This window comes from Ailuropoda melanoleuca, chromosome X (assembly GCF_002007445.2).
Source record: "Ailuropoda melanoleuca isolate Jingjing chromosome X, ASM200744v2, whole genome shotgun sequence".
In the NCBI taxonomy this organism is placed as follows: Eukaryota; Metazoa; Chordata; class Mammalia; order Carnivora; family Ursidae; genus Ailuropoda; species Ailuropoda melanoleuca.
This window is the reverse complement of record NC_048238.1, coordinates 15914809-15930755: the sequence shown is the minus strand read 5'-3', so window position 1 is coordinate 15930755 and position 15947 is coordinate 15914809. Positions and strand designations below refer to the sequence as shown.

The following is a 15947-nucleotide window of genomic DNA, read 5'->3' as shown; positions in this document are numbered from 1 at the left end:
TTTCTCCTTTAGATATCCTTTGGGTTTTCTAAGTTCACATCAGAATTCCTACCACTTTTAGTAGTGAAGAATGAATTTCAAACAAGGCTACATCTCCTAGTAGACAGAGCGGCAGTATTTTAGTTTACACATAGAATTGACTTATGTAAAAATCTCTGTCCTTTGAGTATTTATTTCATCTGTGTAGCTGTTTTTTAGTATTTCTACCTCATCTTAGATTCTCTTTTCTCTAGTCTTGATGTCTTTTTTCTGCCTACATATGTGTAGTCTTGTGTTGTCTTTCTAATTGGAGTGTTCTGGAAGTGCAAACCACAAAACTTGAGCCTGTTCCTCTTGAATATCACAGGAGCGATGTCACATTTCACAGGGCCAATGTCAGAACCAAAACAGAAATCTCTAATTCTGCCTACCAACTGAGTAAGTCTTTGTGTCTGATAATATCCATTTATTTTAACCTGAGAGACAACGCACACAGCATAAAATTCACCATTGGCCCGTCTGTTTGTGTTGGGTATTTTCTTTTGTGTATCCCAGCTTGCTTTATTGAAGGATCTTTGAGAATTGAGCCGGAATGGCAGTTACTGACAAGAATCCTGGGGAGGAGGGGGAAGGCCCTGAGGTCTGTCTGGCTCTGCCGTCCTCTGTGGGCCATTTGGTTAAGCTTTCTGGGTCTTGGTTTCCTCCTGTGTAAAACGAGATGATGAATCAGGTGATTACTGAGACTTATGTCAGATCTGCAATAATTCTCGGACTTTATGATAGTCATTCAGTTGTTGGAACAAAGCAGAGGAGCTATTGAAGTAGCTGGGTTGGTGCTGCTTGGCATGTTTCCAGCAGGGAAATCTTCAATTACCTTTTTAAGCGGCACAACAGCCTGACAATCCGGTTGAAACTGTTATTCGGCTTCTGTGTATTTGTTCCTATCCTGCCCAAATAAATATAGAAAAGCAGCACTAGAATGCTGTTTGCAATGATCTCAAACAAAACAAAACCCTGAATTTCCCTGATGTGCATGTGTGGTGATTTAAAAAAATTCTCCTGTAACTGACAAGACAAAGAATTATATCTATTAAAAAAACAAATTGTATCTGTTAGGGCTTAAAAACCCTGTAATGCTTTCTCGGAGCAGCACCTGACTTGGATTTTCTTTCTTAATGAATTGACTTGTTCACGTGTGGTCATGTTAAATAATTTTTTAAAAAATTACTGTCCCATGTTCATTCACTCTAAATTTTCGTGGGAACGCTTTTCTGTGCTTTTCTGGTTTCCATTTTCACTAAGCACTTGCAGCCCTTTTACGTTATGAGATTTGAGCTCTAAAATATGACGTCGTGTCAGCATTCAAGATACGCCTTCTTCCCTAAGTGCTCAGAAATCATTTTATCTGGGGAGTATTTAACCACTTTTCATCTGCCTTAGATCCCCTCCCCCACTTCTGATTAGGTCATTTGTTGACTGATTAAATGTTAGTGTCGTGATTAAAAAAATACATTCTCTAGGAGGTGGAGCTGAAAGCCTCACTGTGAAGTCTGTTGTGATAAGTTTTTACACATTGTATTTGCTCCAAAGAATTGATTTATAAACACTGTGTTGCTATTGACCACCTTTGCCACCTGCTGCTGGCCGTAAATAAGAATAGGGGCAGGCTAATGAGTCCCCTTCACGTGTGTCTCTGTCCTAGCCCTCTTGCCTAGAGTACCTGCAGAGGAGCCAGCAGAGGGGAAGGTTCTGGGTGTCCTTGGTTAGTGACCATTACTGAAACCCACGGACAGTGAGGTTAAGAACCCAGCACGCTCTGCTTCCCTGGGCTGTTCTGGAGAATCCAGGCTGCTGTTTGTGGATGGGAATCCTGCTGTTTTTGTGGAAGTCTTTATATGTGAAGCGCACTGGAGAAACTCCTGTTTTAGGCCTGCCGGTGGGGTGTTCTATGTGAAACAGATGCTGGGAGTCCAGCGCAGGAGCTGTTAGATTTTGGAAGGCTCTGGGACCCCTTTGTCAGTCTGGAGAAGCCTATGGATCCCTTCTCAGAATACAGCTTAAAATGCTTGCTTAAATATACAAAGGATTACAAAGGAGACCAATTATACTGAAACATAGCTATGAAAATATTTTTTAAAGTTGTAATCTATGGGGGCACCTGGGTGCCTCGGTCAGTTAAGCATCCTCCTTCTGCTCAGGTCACGATCCCGGGGTCCTGGGATCGAACACCACATCAGGCTCCCTTCTCAGCAGGGAATCTTCTTCTCCCTCTGCCTCTGCCCCCCCGCTCATTCTTTCTTTCTTTCTTTCTCTCTCTCTCTCTCTCTCTCTCTCTCTCCCCCTGTCAAATAAACTCTTTAAAAAATAAAGATAAAGTTGTAATCTATGTGCTGCTTTATTAATGTCTCAAGTAATTAGATCAAACAGGTCTGAAAACTGTCATAATTTTGGAGTAGTAATGCGTATAAAAGTTATTTTGGGATTTCTCTGCAGGAAGTATTAGTGACAAAGGCCCAGATCCTGCTAAAACTAAGATGTGTTACCTACATTCCTAATGGAAGGCAACATTACATTTCAGTTAAAGGTAAATGGTGACAAAGATATGATTTGTTTCTCATTCAAGTTCACAGGCTCCCAAGGAACACTAGACTCCAGGTTCAGAACTCCTGGTCCAGTCTAGAACTATTGAACACAGCTAATACTTACTGCATGCCCGCTATGCACCGTGGTCACAGTTAGGTCTCTATCACCTAATGAAGTTAACTGTATTATTGTCCCCATTGTGAAGATGAGACCCCTGAGATTTGGATAGATAAGTACGTGGTCCAGGGTCATTCATCTGGTTTGGAATGGAGCTGGGGTTTAGTCCTTGGCTGTCCCAGGTCTCCACTGTCTTGCTATGCTTGAACAGACATGCCACTTCCTGTTTCAATGTTAATACGGTATTTTGTCTTCCCCTAACTTAGCAAATGTGAAAAAAAAACAACCCACTACCCAGCTCTGGTGAGATGAGGATGTAATGGGGTTGCCTCCATGCACTATGGGTGGGAGCAGAAATTACTCCATCCTTGGTGACAGCAGCACATACCCAGAACCTTAACCTGACTCTAGTCATTTCATTCTTGGGAAGCTCCTCTTGGGAAAAGACCACAGTGTAAAGACGCAAAGGTGTTCGTCTCCATGTACAGGAAGAAACTTCTCAGAACAAGGTTAAATAATAGGAGAACGGTTAAGTACACAATAAATATTCACCACATGGTGTACTAGGCAAGCATTAAAAGTCAGGGCATTTGACTGTGGAAGTGTTGAATCGCACTAGATCATACATGTATGGTGACTACCTGGAACTGAAATAGAAACTTACAGGGGCGCCTGGGTGGCGCAGTCATTAAGCGTCTGCCTTCAGCTCAGGGCGTGATCCTCCGCTGGGAGCCTGCTTCTTCCTCTCCCGCTCCCCCTGCTGTGTTCCCTCTCTCGCTAGCTGTCTGTCACATAAATAAATAAAATCTTTTAAAAAAATGAAATAGAAACTTATAAAATGAGTGACTGGCAGAGGGGAACAATTACAGCATTGTAGACTGTATAATCCAACTTTTATAATGAGAGCTTTTCAGAAAGCACTTATTCCTTAACGTAGTGGTGCTATAGGACAATCTGTTCATGGTGGTGAATCTGTACAGGGCAGTAGTTCTAGAAATCTCTATCACTAAGTTAGCAGCTAGAGACTTTGGAGGACGGATTCCTCCACTCCCTAACCTCACAGGGTCTGAGACCAGCAGCTTTTACCCTGCTCTCTGACCTCACTTCACTGTCTCAGAATCTTCCTTTTGGAGATACTTGAAGAGTGTTTGGAATAAGGGTTTACATATTAATGGGCCCAGCATACTGGTTCTAATGCCCCTTTATGTAGGAAACTAAGATGCCTTTGTTGAATGTGTTTTAATAAGCTGGATTCTTGAGATGTTTCCATTTATAAATGTAACAATTACAAATATACAAGCTTGGTTCGCTATTGGACATGTGTTATGCTAATCAATGTTTTTCTTTTTAATTTCTGGTCTCCTCACCAACAAAAGTCTGAATGTGCCCCATCATTTGAAGATGTTTGGGCCTATTCTTCTTTATAAGAACAAAAGAACTGCACTCAAAAGCCTGTGCTTTCATTTGGAAGTTTATGAATTGCTTTTGTAAATGTAGCCATTAGTCCCAATTGCTTTCTGTAAAATTTCTTAAACTTTTATACACTTCATGAGAGATTTTCTCAAAGGGAGCATTTTTACTTTGCCAAGGCTCCAGATTCCTGCTGTCTCCTCAGTCCTGTTCATTCAACTCGCTCGGTTGTTCGCAGAGGTCACGTATTCCCTCTCTTTCTCCTCATTTTTCCCTACCTGTGGCTGAACGTTTGCCCAAAGGATCAGGTCCCCTCCTGGCTCGGGCAGGTCTTCACGAGTCTCTGCTGCTCTCGCTCTGCCCACTGGAGCCCGAAGCTGGAACAGGGCACCCAGCTTGTATTTGTCAAGGTCTTATTTTTTCACACCTCGTTATTGAGGGCTCGAGTAGGATGGGGACAGAGTTGACTTTTGCGCTATTTGGAAGGAATGGGCTTGCTGAAGAAAGACTATCAACAAGATTTCAGCAGAAGTGTTTGTTTTGGGGGGCGCCTGGGTGGCACAGCGGTTAAGCGTCTGCCTTCGGCTCAGGGCGTGATCCCGGCGTTATGGGATCGAGCCCCACATCAGGTTCCTCCGCTGTGAGCCTGCTTCTTCCTCTCCCACTCCCCCTGCTTGTGTTCCCTCTCTCACTGGCTGTCTCTGTCAAATAAATAAATAAAAAATCTTTAAAAAAAAAAAAAAAGAAGTGTTTGTTTTGGAAAGAGTTTTAAGACCTGTAATATTTGTATCCAAAGAGGTGGGATTCTCGGACCTGCAGGGTTATTTAGTTGTAACGTCGGGAAATCTTTTTGTCAGAATTGTTACTCTGCATAATGTTCTTTTAAGCCAAGAGAAGAAAAGAAACAAGTATAAATTGATAGAATTTGTTATATTACTGTTTCCGTTAACCACTTCCGGTTCTTTTTGTTGGTTTCTGTGGACTCCGGGTAACAAATGGTGCGGTTTCCTTGGGCCAGTACCGCCTCGTTGCCACCTGCATCTTTTGTGCTGTTAGTATCAATAAATCCCATTTCTGTATGTTACAGTCCCTGACATAGGATTACATACGTCATTTTACGCAGTTGCCTTTTAAATCAGGAGAAGAAAGAAGAGATTGGCAATCCCATCATCTGTTCCTTTGCTGGCATATTCGTTTGTATCAAGTCAATTAGAATTCGTGTCTGGGGTCACTCGCCTTCAGCCTGAAGAACTTGCTTTAGTAGTTTTTGTAAGACGGGTCTCCTAGGAACAAATTAGCTCCGTGGTTGTTGATCTGAAAATATCTTCATTTCACCTTCATTTTGAAAATCTAGTTTTGCTAGACAGAAGATTCTGGCTGACTTATTTTGTCTTTCGTCCCTTTGAGTATGTCATTGTGCCGCCTTCTGGCTTCATTAATTCCAGAGAAGAGTCAGATGTTGATTTAATTGGAGTTCCCTTGTACGCGCTAAGACATTTTTCTCTTGCTGCCTTCAAGATTTGAAAGTGTTGGCTGTGGTGTATCTGGGTATGGATCTCTGAGTTTATCCAATGGGAAGTTCATTAAATTTCTTTGCTATATAGATCCATTTAATCACATTTAGGAAGTTTTCAGGAATTATTTCTTTGGATATTTTTCTGCTCCTTTCTCTCCTGTCCTTCTGGGACTCCCATAATGTGACATGTACGTTGGTGCGCTGGATGGTGTCCTGGATTTCTCTGAGGTTCTGCTCCTTTTTCTTCATTCTTTCTTCTCTCTGTTCCTTAGATTGCATAGACTGTTGGTCTGTGTGCAAGTTTGCTGGTTCTTTCTTCCACGCAGATTTCCTGTTGGGTCCCTTCAGTGAATTTTTAATTTTGGTTATTGTACGTTTGAACACCAGAAATTCTATTTGCTCCTTTTTTGTGACTTCTGTCTCTTCATTGATATTTTCTATTTGATGAGACATCATCATCATACTTTCAATTCTTTCAGCATTTCGGATGTCCTTTAGTTCTTGGAGCATCTTTATAATAGCTGCTGTCCAGTCTTTGTCTCCTAAGTCCAGTATCTGGGGCCTTCCAAAGGCAGCAGCTGGCACCCATTGTTTTTCCTGTGTATGGATCACACTGGCCTGTTCCTTGGCATTTTTGTTTCTTTTTTGTTGAAAAGTGGACTTTTTTTTTTTCAAGATTTTATTTATTTGAGAGAGAGAGCACAAGAAGGGGGAACAACAGGCAGAGGGAGGGGAAGAAGCAGACTCCCCACTGAGCAGGGAGCCTAACGCAGGACTCCCTACACAGGGCTCGATCCCAGGACCCTGGGATCATGACCTGAGCTGAAGGCAGATGCTTCACCGACTGAGCCATCCAGGCGCCCTCTGGTCCTCTTGACCACACTTGCCTGGAACAGAGCTGCTCCGGCCCAGGCCATAGTGAATGACAATGCTGGTGGCCTGGCCTTGCCAAGGAGAAACCGTCATCCTAGACTAGAGGTTGTAGGGTAAGAGGGAGCCCCTTCTTCTTGCCTGTCCCCACCCAGGGTAGCGTTTCTGTCACTCGGGGCTGGAGGATAGGGGAGAGCAGGTTATCCAATGCTAGAGTGTCGCTGTTCTTACCAAGATGAGTTGATTTTCTTGAATAAATGTTTCTCTGCTTGCTGTATGCTCTTCGGACAATTCATAGAGACTTAAAATGTTAAAAAAAATTTTTTTTTCTTTGCCAGTTAGGACTGTTTTTCTAGGGAGATAATCTGAGGAGCTTCTCACCCTACCCCCCAGGTCTAGCTCTAACTTTTTGGAAAAAAAAAAAACAAAACTCTGCTTCTGCACAGATATTTTACCTTCTAGACCTCACTGATGCACATAGTCCTTGCCTCCCTCTGTCTGCAGTCAGAAGGCTTTTACCATTAACTCAGCCAATTGCCAGTGGAAGAAGAAGCCGTTTAACCTTCTGATTGCATAAAAGGCATTTAATTTACTTCAGTAATGTGGCTTTCTTTATAAATGAGGGAGAAATTTGTCTAACCTACCCAAACCTTACTTTGTTGGACAGTGTGAGTCTGTCTTTGAGGATTTGAAGATAATTACCAGGAAGGGAAGGATCTTTGTTCCCCTGGTGCAAGCAGTTCCCAGTGAGTGCTGAGAAGTACCTAGAGTTTTCTCCTTGACCCCACTTACCACCCACACATCTGAATTTTTGCCACTTCTGTTTATAACACACTGGTATCTGTATTTTGAGGGATTTAACCCCAATATCTGGTGCCCATGGGGATGATCTCCAGCTGCTCTTCTGGGTAAGTATTCTGAGAAAATCCTATTTTCAGGAATAATAGAACATGAAGGAGCTTAATATAAGGCGAGGGCTGGCCTGCCACCTGTTTTTGTGTGACCAGTCAGTTCAGAATGCTTATTACATTTTTAGATCATGGGGAAAAGTCCGAAGATGAAGAGTATTTCAGGACATGTGACAATACGAAATTCAGATTTGTGTCCATAAATAAACTTTGGGACATAGTTCTGCTCACGTGTTTATGTGTTGTCTACAGTTGCTTTGATGCTATGACAGGAGAGTTGAGTGGTTGCAACAGAGACAGGCCCACAAAATCCAAAATCCTTCCCACCTAGTTTTTTTTTTTACCGAACAAGTTTGCTGACCCAGTCTAAATATGTTTGAATGGAGCAGCATGAGTAATTTTTTCTTCAAGAAATATTTTAGGGCCTAACAACCATGTCTCAGTAGGACTTAGAGATGCCTGACAAGGTACAAAAGAGAGTTTCAGGACAAGTAGTTAGTTGGAGTTCAGGTGGAAATAAGCATGCCATCTGTTCTGTAAGCAAATCTCATTCAGAAGGAAAACTTAAAAACATGGGTCACGTGGGTATTTGAAATGAGCTCCCCAGGGGTGTAGGTTTTCCCACAGCTTCTGTTTGATCTGAGATGGTAGCATTCTGACTGTGTTTTCTATAATTACCAAATTTCTTTCTAATTTAGAAGAAGCTCTATTCCTTATTTGGTTTCTTGTTTTTGGAGAAAGTGTGCTTCCCAAGGTTATGTCTGTATTAACCTAAAATACTCAGATAATTCCATTGGCTGAGTTTTAAAAAATTAAAGAGGGGGTGCCTGGGTGGCACAGCGGTTAAGCGTCTGCCTTCAGCTCAGGGCGTGATCCCGGCGTTATAGGATCGAGCCCCACATCAGGCTCCTCTGCTATGAGCCTGCTTCTTCCTCTCCCACTCCCCCTGCTTGTGTTCCCTCTCTCACTGGCTGTATCTATCTCTGTCAAATAAATAAATAAAATCTTTTTAAAAAAAATAAATAAAAAAATAAAAAAAAATAAAAAAGAGAACATCAGATGAATTATTTGTGGCATGATAAACATTCTTGAAAACTAAGTGAAGAGCTAGGAGTTAAAAGGTCTGGAATTTTAAGCTAGTTGCTTTTTGTGACAGTGTAGACAAAAGATTGATATAAGAATGTCCTATAAGAATGTATTTTAATCTTTCAAATGTGCTAAAAATTGAGCACGATTCAGTGCTTTTTAGGGGTAGTGTTTATGCTTTGCAAAGGATCATAATTCATAGTCAAATTGTAATTATTTCTCAGAAGAAAAGATACTGTTTTACCTGAGCAGTATTTGACGTTGTAAAACTTTAGCATCCTTGTTTAAAACATCTCTACGGTTAGTCATATTTATTGGCATCTGTTCCCTGCAAGACAGTTTTTACCCAACAAAGTTTGTAATGGTTCACCTGTGGTTAAATGGCCAACCAGTAGGGCTTTTGCATCTATGCTGAAAGAAAGAAAATTTGCCTTCCAATTGCAGTTCTTGGTTATCATTGGGTCCAAGCTCACTCTTATTTGGGGGGCATGTAGGGAAATGATGTCACTTCCATGACTCCAAGCCCTAAAAGCTCTGCCGGAGAAGCTCAGAGACATACACAGACCAGTTCTCCTTCCCCGTCCTGCCAGCTGCCGCCTGCCCAATCCACAGCTGTGCTTCTGCGTCCATGACTTTGTGAAACATTTTTGTTTCTGTTTTCCAGGCATCTAGTGGAAATTATTATTTCATCCCGTACATCGTGACACCGTGTGCTGATTATTTTTGCTGCGAGAGTGACGCCCAGAGGCGCGCCTCAGAGTACATGCAGCCCAACTGGGACGCCATCCTGGGTCCGCTGTGTGTGCCCCTGGTGGACCGGTTTAGTAGCCTCCTCAAGGACATCCACGTGACCTCATGGTAATTCCCATTCACCGTCAGCAGCCCTGGGACCTTTGCCAGAATTTTCCCTTCACGTTCATGGAGGCGGTAGACCCCTAGGAGACTGTAATGCCCAGGGAATGGGAAACCCCAGCCAATCCGTTTAAGTTCTTCTGGAATCCATTATTGTTCCTTGCTGCCTCACTAAGTTGGGCCATTGAGGTGTAGCCAAAAGAGAATAGAAGTGGAGTTTTAGCGGGTGAGGGCTGAGCCTGTATCTGGCCCCAAATCCCCTCGTTACCTTGATAAATAATTCTGTGTAGCCGTTTCCTCATCCAGAAAATAAGGACATTAAGTCACTGTTTCCATGCTCTTTCAACCCTGGGATTTCCATGTTTTAAGATCCTTTCCGAACTTGATCTTTGTCTCCCCTTGTCCCCAACCCCATGCGGCTGTTGAGGTTGTTAAAATGGCTCAGCAAGCTCACTCCCATCACTAAGTTCTTGCGTTGAGTCAAGCCACAGGACATCCTGACCTCAGGAGGTCTCGGGACGTGTTCTTTGCAGATTTCTGTCAGAGAAGGTGGGGAATACTCATTCAGAGGTGGGCAGGTTGGGGGTCTGAGTCCTGGGTCAGACGATTTTGCACTTGGCAGCCTCGGAAAAGTCAGCTCACCTATCTGAGCCTTTGTGCTCGAGAAACCATACCTTAAAATGTTCTTACTCTAAAAGTTGGAGGCCAAAATTATCCACTAAACCCAAGGATCCAGTGGTTGTGTTTGCAGCCAGTTTAAAGGATTTACTCCTGTAAGTTACGTCATGAGAAGGATCTGTCCTTCCAAAACAAATGAAAATCCTGGCAGAACTGGCTTTAAATGGAAAGGCGCACATGTCCCACTGTGGCTCAGACGGTGCCTCCCCCAGCAGTGACGTGTTACCGTTGTGTCGGTCTGAGGTACACGCTTGCTAACAGTCTTTTCTTTTTCTATCCTGTCATCTCCTGTTTGGACAGAGTTTCTTCTGCGCACCTTAATGGGGAAATAAGACTAGAAACCCAGGTCTTTGTGACCAAATGCCAATGCAGACAGCAGATGGGGGACCTTTAGAGGCGTGTTGCTGCAAAGCCTGACACAGTCCGACCTTGCACAATGAGCATTTTAGTGACATTTAGGGAGAAAGCTCTTCAAATATTAGCTTTTCAGGTCTGATGAGGAAATGCGCTGGCTTGAGTCTGCCATCTGAGCAAGGCCTTGCAAGAAGTGGGCTCAAGTCTGTTTTTCATGGAGAGAGAGAAAGAGAGAGAGTGTGTGTGTGTGTGTGTGAGAGAGAGAGAGAGAGAGAGATCAGGAGGAAAGCACCTGTTTTGATTTGGTTTCATTTCAAAGGACTCGAAATACCTGTTGGCTGCTTCCACCCCTTGAATGGTTAGTGAGAAGGTACATGGGGCTTCTGGTCTAAAACATCTGTACGAGGAATGGCAGATGAGTTTTTCGCTCAGGTGTCAGTTCTGATAGATGGGTAAAGGCTGCCCGTAGCCTTGTGCTGAAAAAGGGTTTGAAACCATTTCCAAGTTCACATCGGTTAGCAACATCTTCCCTCATGACCACAGGCAGAAACGGCTACGTGTGTGGTATGTATATGGTATCCCCAACCAATACTCAATTCAGCATTTTGCTTATTTACTTCCAAGTGATAGCTCTTGTGAGGTTTGTTAGTTTATTATAACTATTTTTCAAAATTAGCCTTGAAAACAAGACAAAACTAAAGTATGACTTTTCACTTCTCAGGCTACACTAAGAACACTTTTATATCTTTGATGCCTGTATAGGCCACCAAATGGACAGTAGCTGTCACCGAACTTAATGACTCCTAAGATGGATGACAGAATTTTAAACACTGGTGGAATCTGCTAATTTGCTCATTGGGATGATAAGCAATAGACAAACAAGAAAATAAAAAATTAAAGCAACACACGATAATTTTATGTCCGAGCGCTTTCTGTGGGCACCACTTCATTCTTTAAATGTTAACTGAGGTCCTCTTATGAGCATGGGCGCAGGCTGCGTGCTGTATTCACATTTACTTGGCATAGGTGTAAAATTATTAAAAGTAAGTAACATTCGTTCTTATGTATTTGTCATTCTCTGAAGACTGTTAAATTGAACGTGCTCCTTATTTTTTTTAAAGATTTTATTTATTTATTTGACAGACAGCCAGCGAGAGAGGGAACACAAGCAGGGGGAGTGGGAGAGGAAGAAGCAGGCTCCCAGGGGAGGAGCCTGATGTGGGACTCGATCCCAGAACGCCGGGATCACACCCTGAGCCGAAGGCAGACACTTAACGACTGTGCCATCCAGGCGCCCCTTGAGCCTGCTCCTTTTTTTAAAGGTTTATTTATTTTAGAGAGAGAAAGTACAGGTGAGAGGGGCAAAGGGAGAGAGAGAATCTTAAGCAGACTCTCCACTGAGCGCAGAGTCCGATGTGGGGCTCAATTCCACAACCCTGAAATCATGACGAGCCTACCCCTTTTTTTTTTCATGAAGAGCCTAGTTTTTCTCTCTACAGCAAAATCCTCTTACTCCTTAACTGGTTGATTGTAGATTACTGCTTGGCAGTGCCCAGTCTCCATTCATACATTACTTGGAAAGTAGACAACATATTTAAACCAATCTACGGTCATTGTAAGTTGGCCTCTGTACATCAAATTAGATGATTTGTGAAGGTTTTAAACCAAGTGCCAGATACTAGCATTGGTTCTCTAAGAGGCTACGATAAGAGACTCCAGTGTGGATTTGAACTGCTTTCGATGTTTTTATACATCCCTCTTATTATCTACATGATCCCCGGAAGGAAGTTCTGTTTTACGTTGGAAAAGCATTCTGGCAGTTAAAAATGACCAGGGGAGCGGGAGTGAAAGACAAAGGTTGTCCATAAGCTTCCAGGCACAGCTTCTCGGATTGCTCATGGACCGGCCTAGTTTCTGGCTGTTGGCCAACTGGAAAAAGCTTTGTGATTTCGAGGTGGGGATACCTGATAGATTGACATTAAAGACGTTCTCATGATACTGTGTTTCATGGCTTGGGGACTTGTATTTGGCTTTGTGATAATGTGTTCATAGTGGGGGATACACGGTTCAAGTAAGGTAACCTCTTGCTCCCTCTGTGTTGGAAAATCCCAGAGGGGATATGGTGGCTGAGTAGCAAGTCCTGTGAGTCCTCCAAATACTGACAGGGTCACCTTTGAAAATATTTCCAAGGTCCTAATGAACTGAATTTGTTTGTTGTTGTTGAGTAGTTAGTTGCTACAAAAGGCGACTAGCAAGTCTCCTGTCTCTGCTGGTGCGGGGAGGCTCGGGGCTGAGAGAGGCCCCCATGTGTCCAGCTGTGTCGTAGCTATGAGCACCAAGGTGGTTAGAGCTGCCGAAGGAAACAGACTGGAGGTTTTCCTGTTTCCCTCTCCAGCGCTTACTACAAAGAAACCTTGTTAAACGACATCCGGAGAGCCCGAGAGAAATACCAGGGCGATGAACTGGCGAGGGAGCTGGCTCGGATCAGACTTCGCTTGGACAACACCGAAGTTCTGACCTCGGACATCATCGTTAATTTGCTGCTGTCCTACCGTGACATCCAGGTACGAGCCCCCTTCCTGGAGGCTAGCACGTAGGAGGGCTTCCTTGGCCTGAGGACTTCTTTCCTTGCGTGAAGCACTCTCCTACCCGGTGGACGGTTAGCTAACTGGTTTATAGACAAAAGAGTTATGTGGCTAGGTCTTAGGTCCCCTAGCACGTCTGTTGTGCTGGTAACATTGGAAGCTTTGTCACATCAGGTGGCCACTCCAGCCAAATGTCATTCACAGTACTGCTCGATAAAAGGAACTTAGAATTTAACACTTTAGATGCACTTTATGCGAGGCATTATTTCAAGCGCTTGGCGAATCCTAATTCACTTAATCCTCTTCACAGGCTTATGGGATGTATACTCTGATTATCCCCATTTTACAAATGAGGCACAGAGAAGTTAAGTAAGTTGTCCAAGGTCACACAGCAGTTAACAACGTCAAGATTCAGCTGAGGCAACATTGTCCTTGCTCTTTATTCCTCTGCTATGCTACTTTCTGTAGGTCTTTGTCATTTTCTTCTTTACCGACCACCGCCCATCAGTGACAGCGAGAGTCGGAGTAGCAGAGGCACACCCAGGACCCAGGGAGTGCAGATGTTTACTCTAAAACAGGCATCAGAGCCTCATGAGGAGTGCTTGAGACCCGGTTTATGGGATGCGGTACCATGAAGGAAATGGAGCGTTTCCTCCCTCCAGGTTACATGCTGTCAAGCCATTTATAAGGATGTCTTGACTTGGTTCCCTTTGGGGGGAACACAGGACAGTGTGCCTTCCATGCAGAATTCTACAAAGCCATATTGGAGGTTGTTGACAACAAGTCTTTAAATCAAATTGAGAGAGGCACCCAGTTATGACCTGAACAAAGAAGAGTCAACTGCGGAGGGACGTGCGCCCTGGTGATAAACAGATGTATCTAATTGACTGTAAGAGCAGATGCTATTAGGGATTTTGACAATGATGAAATGATGGCCCAGAGGACAAGAGAATGCAAATGACCTTTTTTTAAAGCCTGTCTTCCATTGAGCTGCTGGCTTCTTTCTGTCCTGGCCTTCACGCCTCTTCTTTTTGTAACCTTCCATTGGTAGGACTCTCGGGCTCAAAGGTAAGCCAGAAGCTTCTTGGAATACACTGCCACCTGTTCTCAAGCAGCAGCATCAAGGTGCAGAACCACAGAACAGGCATGGGCTTTCAGTGGGCAGTCCTCCTCACTGAACTGTGGCTGGCTGGCGGGGATTTGGCCAGTCACCCTGATTGCAAGCCTGGCTGAAAGGGTAGCAGATGGCACTGCTCAGAGGGGACCCAGCTGAGACGAACACAGCAATTTTCCCCTGGGTGATTATGCAGTTTACAACTCTGGTTCTCAACCAGAGGACATGTGGCAGTGTCCGGAGACCTTGTTTCACAGCTCAGAGGTAAGGGGGGAGGTGCTACTGTCCAGGCCCGGGTGCCGCTTAACCTCCCAGAATGCCCGGGCCGGCCCCCACAGCAAGAATGATCCAGCCCCAAAAGGTCAGTAGTGCCAAGGTGGAGAAACCCTGGTTTAGATGAATTCAGTTATTTCTGGCAAAATGGGAAGGACCTGGCATATTTGCTCTCTTCCCATGCTAAGTGACTATAAGAATTCATGTGTGTTTATATCTCGCTCATTTTAACCCACAGCTCTGCTCATGCTGTTGGCTCTCCCACACTCACTGCGTGGCAGCTTTCTCCGGGCTGCTGGACTCGCTTGCTTTTGTTGCCTTTGGATTTAGCCTCATCCCCTTGATCCCTTTGTGGCCTCTGATAGCAGGGGTTCTTGGTCTACCTTCTCTCTCATTCATTTTAGGTTTTTTTTTAAATCTTATTCCTGTTGTGTTATAGGCTGTAAGTAACTTCACTAAATGCCGTCTGTAGGGAAAGACTTGTATTTAAATGCTGAGGCAGTCTTAGGTTGATACCATTCAGAAGAACCTGTGAAGAGCCGTCTGTCTCGTGTCTTTCTCACCTTGGAACCTCTTGCCGACAGGACTACGACGCCATGGTGAAGCTGGTGGAGGCCCTGGAGACGCTGCCGACGTGCGCCTTGGCCGACCAGCAGAATGTCAAATTCCACTACGCGTTTGCACTGAACAGGTAAGAGTGAGAGTGGACGTATAAAATTTTGAAACATGCTGCCTGTTAAATTCTTCTTTCATTCAACCCTCACTGAGTCTGAGCCAGATAGGGTGCTAAATGCCAAGTTTATGAAAATGGGCAAGGCGTCTGGTCTTGGTGATCAGGGATTTTGTCTTTGGAACATATATTCCAGCCGTGAGGTCAGACGTGTAACTAAAGCCCTAGAGCTCAGAGTGATAAATGCCTCGATGAGGGTTTGCCCCAAATGCTGTGGAAGCCTAGCAGAGGGAGGAAGTCATCCCACTCGGGGCTCTTAAAGAAGCTTCCCTGGGGACTTTGGGGCTGGGTTTGGAATTCATACTAAGAATTACCTCACATGCAGAAGAGAGTGTGGGATGGGAGTGGCGAAAAGGCCGTTCCTTTCACACTAAAAGCTTAGTGTCCTACGTGTGCAGCGGGCCTTCAGGAAACATCCGGGGCGACTACAGTACGGGATGCATGGGAAGCAGACGCGTGCCCTGAGGCTAAGTGTGGAGACTGGGACTGTGTCTCGAAAGGACCTCATATACATGAATAAGGGGTTGATAGTATCTTGGGGACTGTGGGGCACTGGTTTAAGCAGCTGGATGACTGTTTTAGGCCAGGAGAAGAGGGTGCTGTCTTCCTTTACTAGTGTAATCTGAACTTTGGAATACAAATGACTGGGCTAGATGGAGTTTGGGAGACTTGGAAATTCCTGCCTGGAGAGTATGAGCCTCAGAAGCTCATAGTGGCTTCCTTCTGGCTGAGGGTATTAGTTAAGATGCCGTTAACAAAGAGACCCTGAATGCAATGATTTAAGTAAGATGGAAATTTCTCTTTCACCTAGCAGCATAGCAGTGAGTGGGCCAGACAAGTGGCTTAACACTGCTCTGAGAGTTGTCCGGGAACCTGGTTTCTGAATATTTTG

General features: G+C 44.1%; 1 protein-coding gene across 1 annotated transcript in view; it reads left to right on the top strand.

The window, feature by feature from the left end:
• Window positions 1-15947, top strand: part of MAP3K15 (mitogen-activated protein kinase kinase kinase 15) — a gene marked incomplete at its 5' end in the record, with an annotated part of 114329 nt that overhangs the window by 29777 nt on the left and 68605 nt on the right. Inside the window, 3 exons of the mRNA XM_034649904.1 lie at window positions 9134-9327; window positions 12749-12917; window positions 14910-15016. Coding sequence (XP_034505795.1) covers window positions 9134-9327; window positions 12749-12917; window positions 14910-15016 — 470 coding nt within the window. The remainder of the gene's footprint in view (window positions 1-9133; window positions 9328-12748; window positions 12918-14909; window positions 15017-15947) is intronic.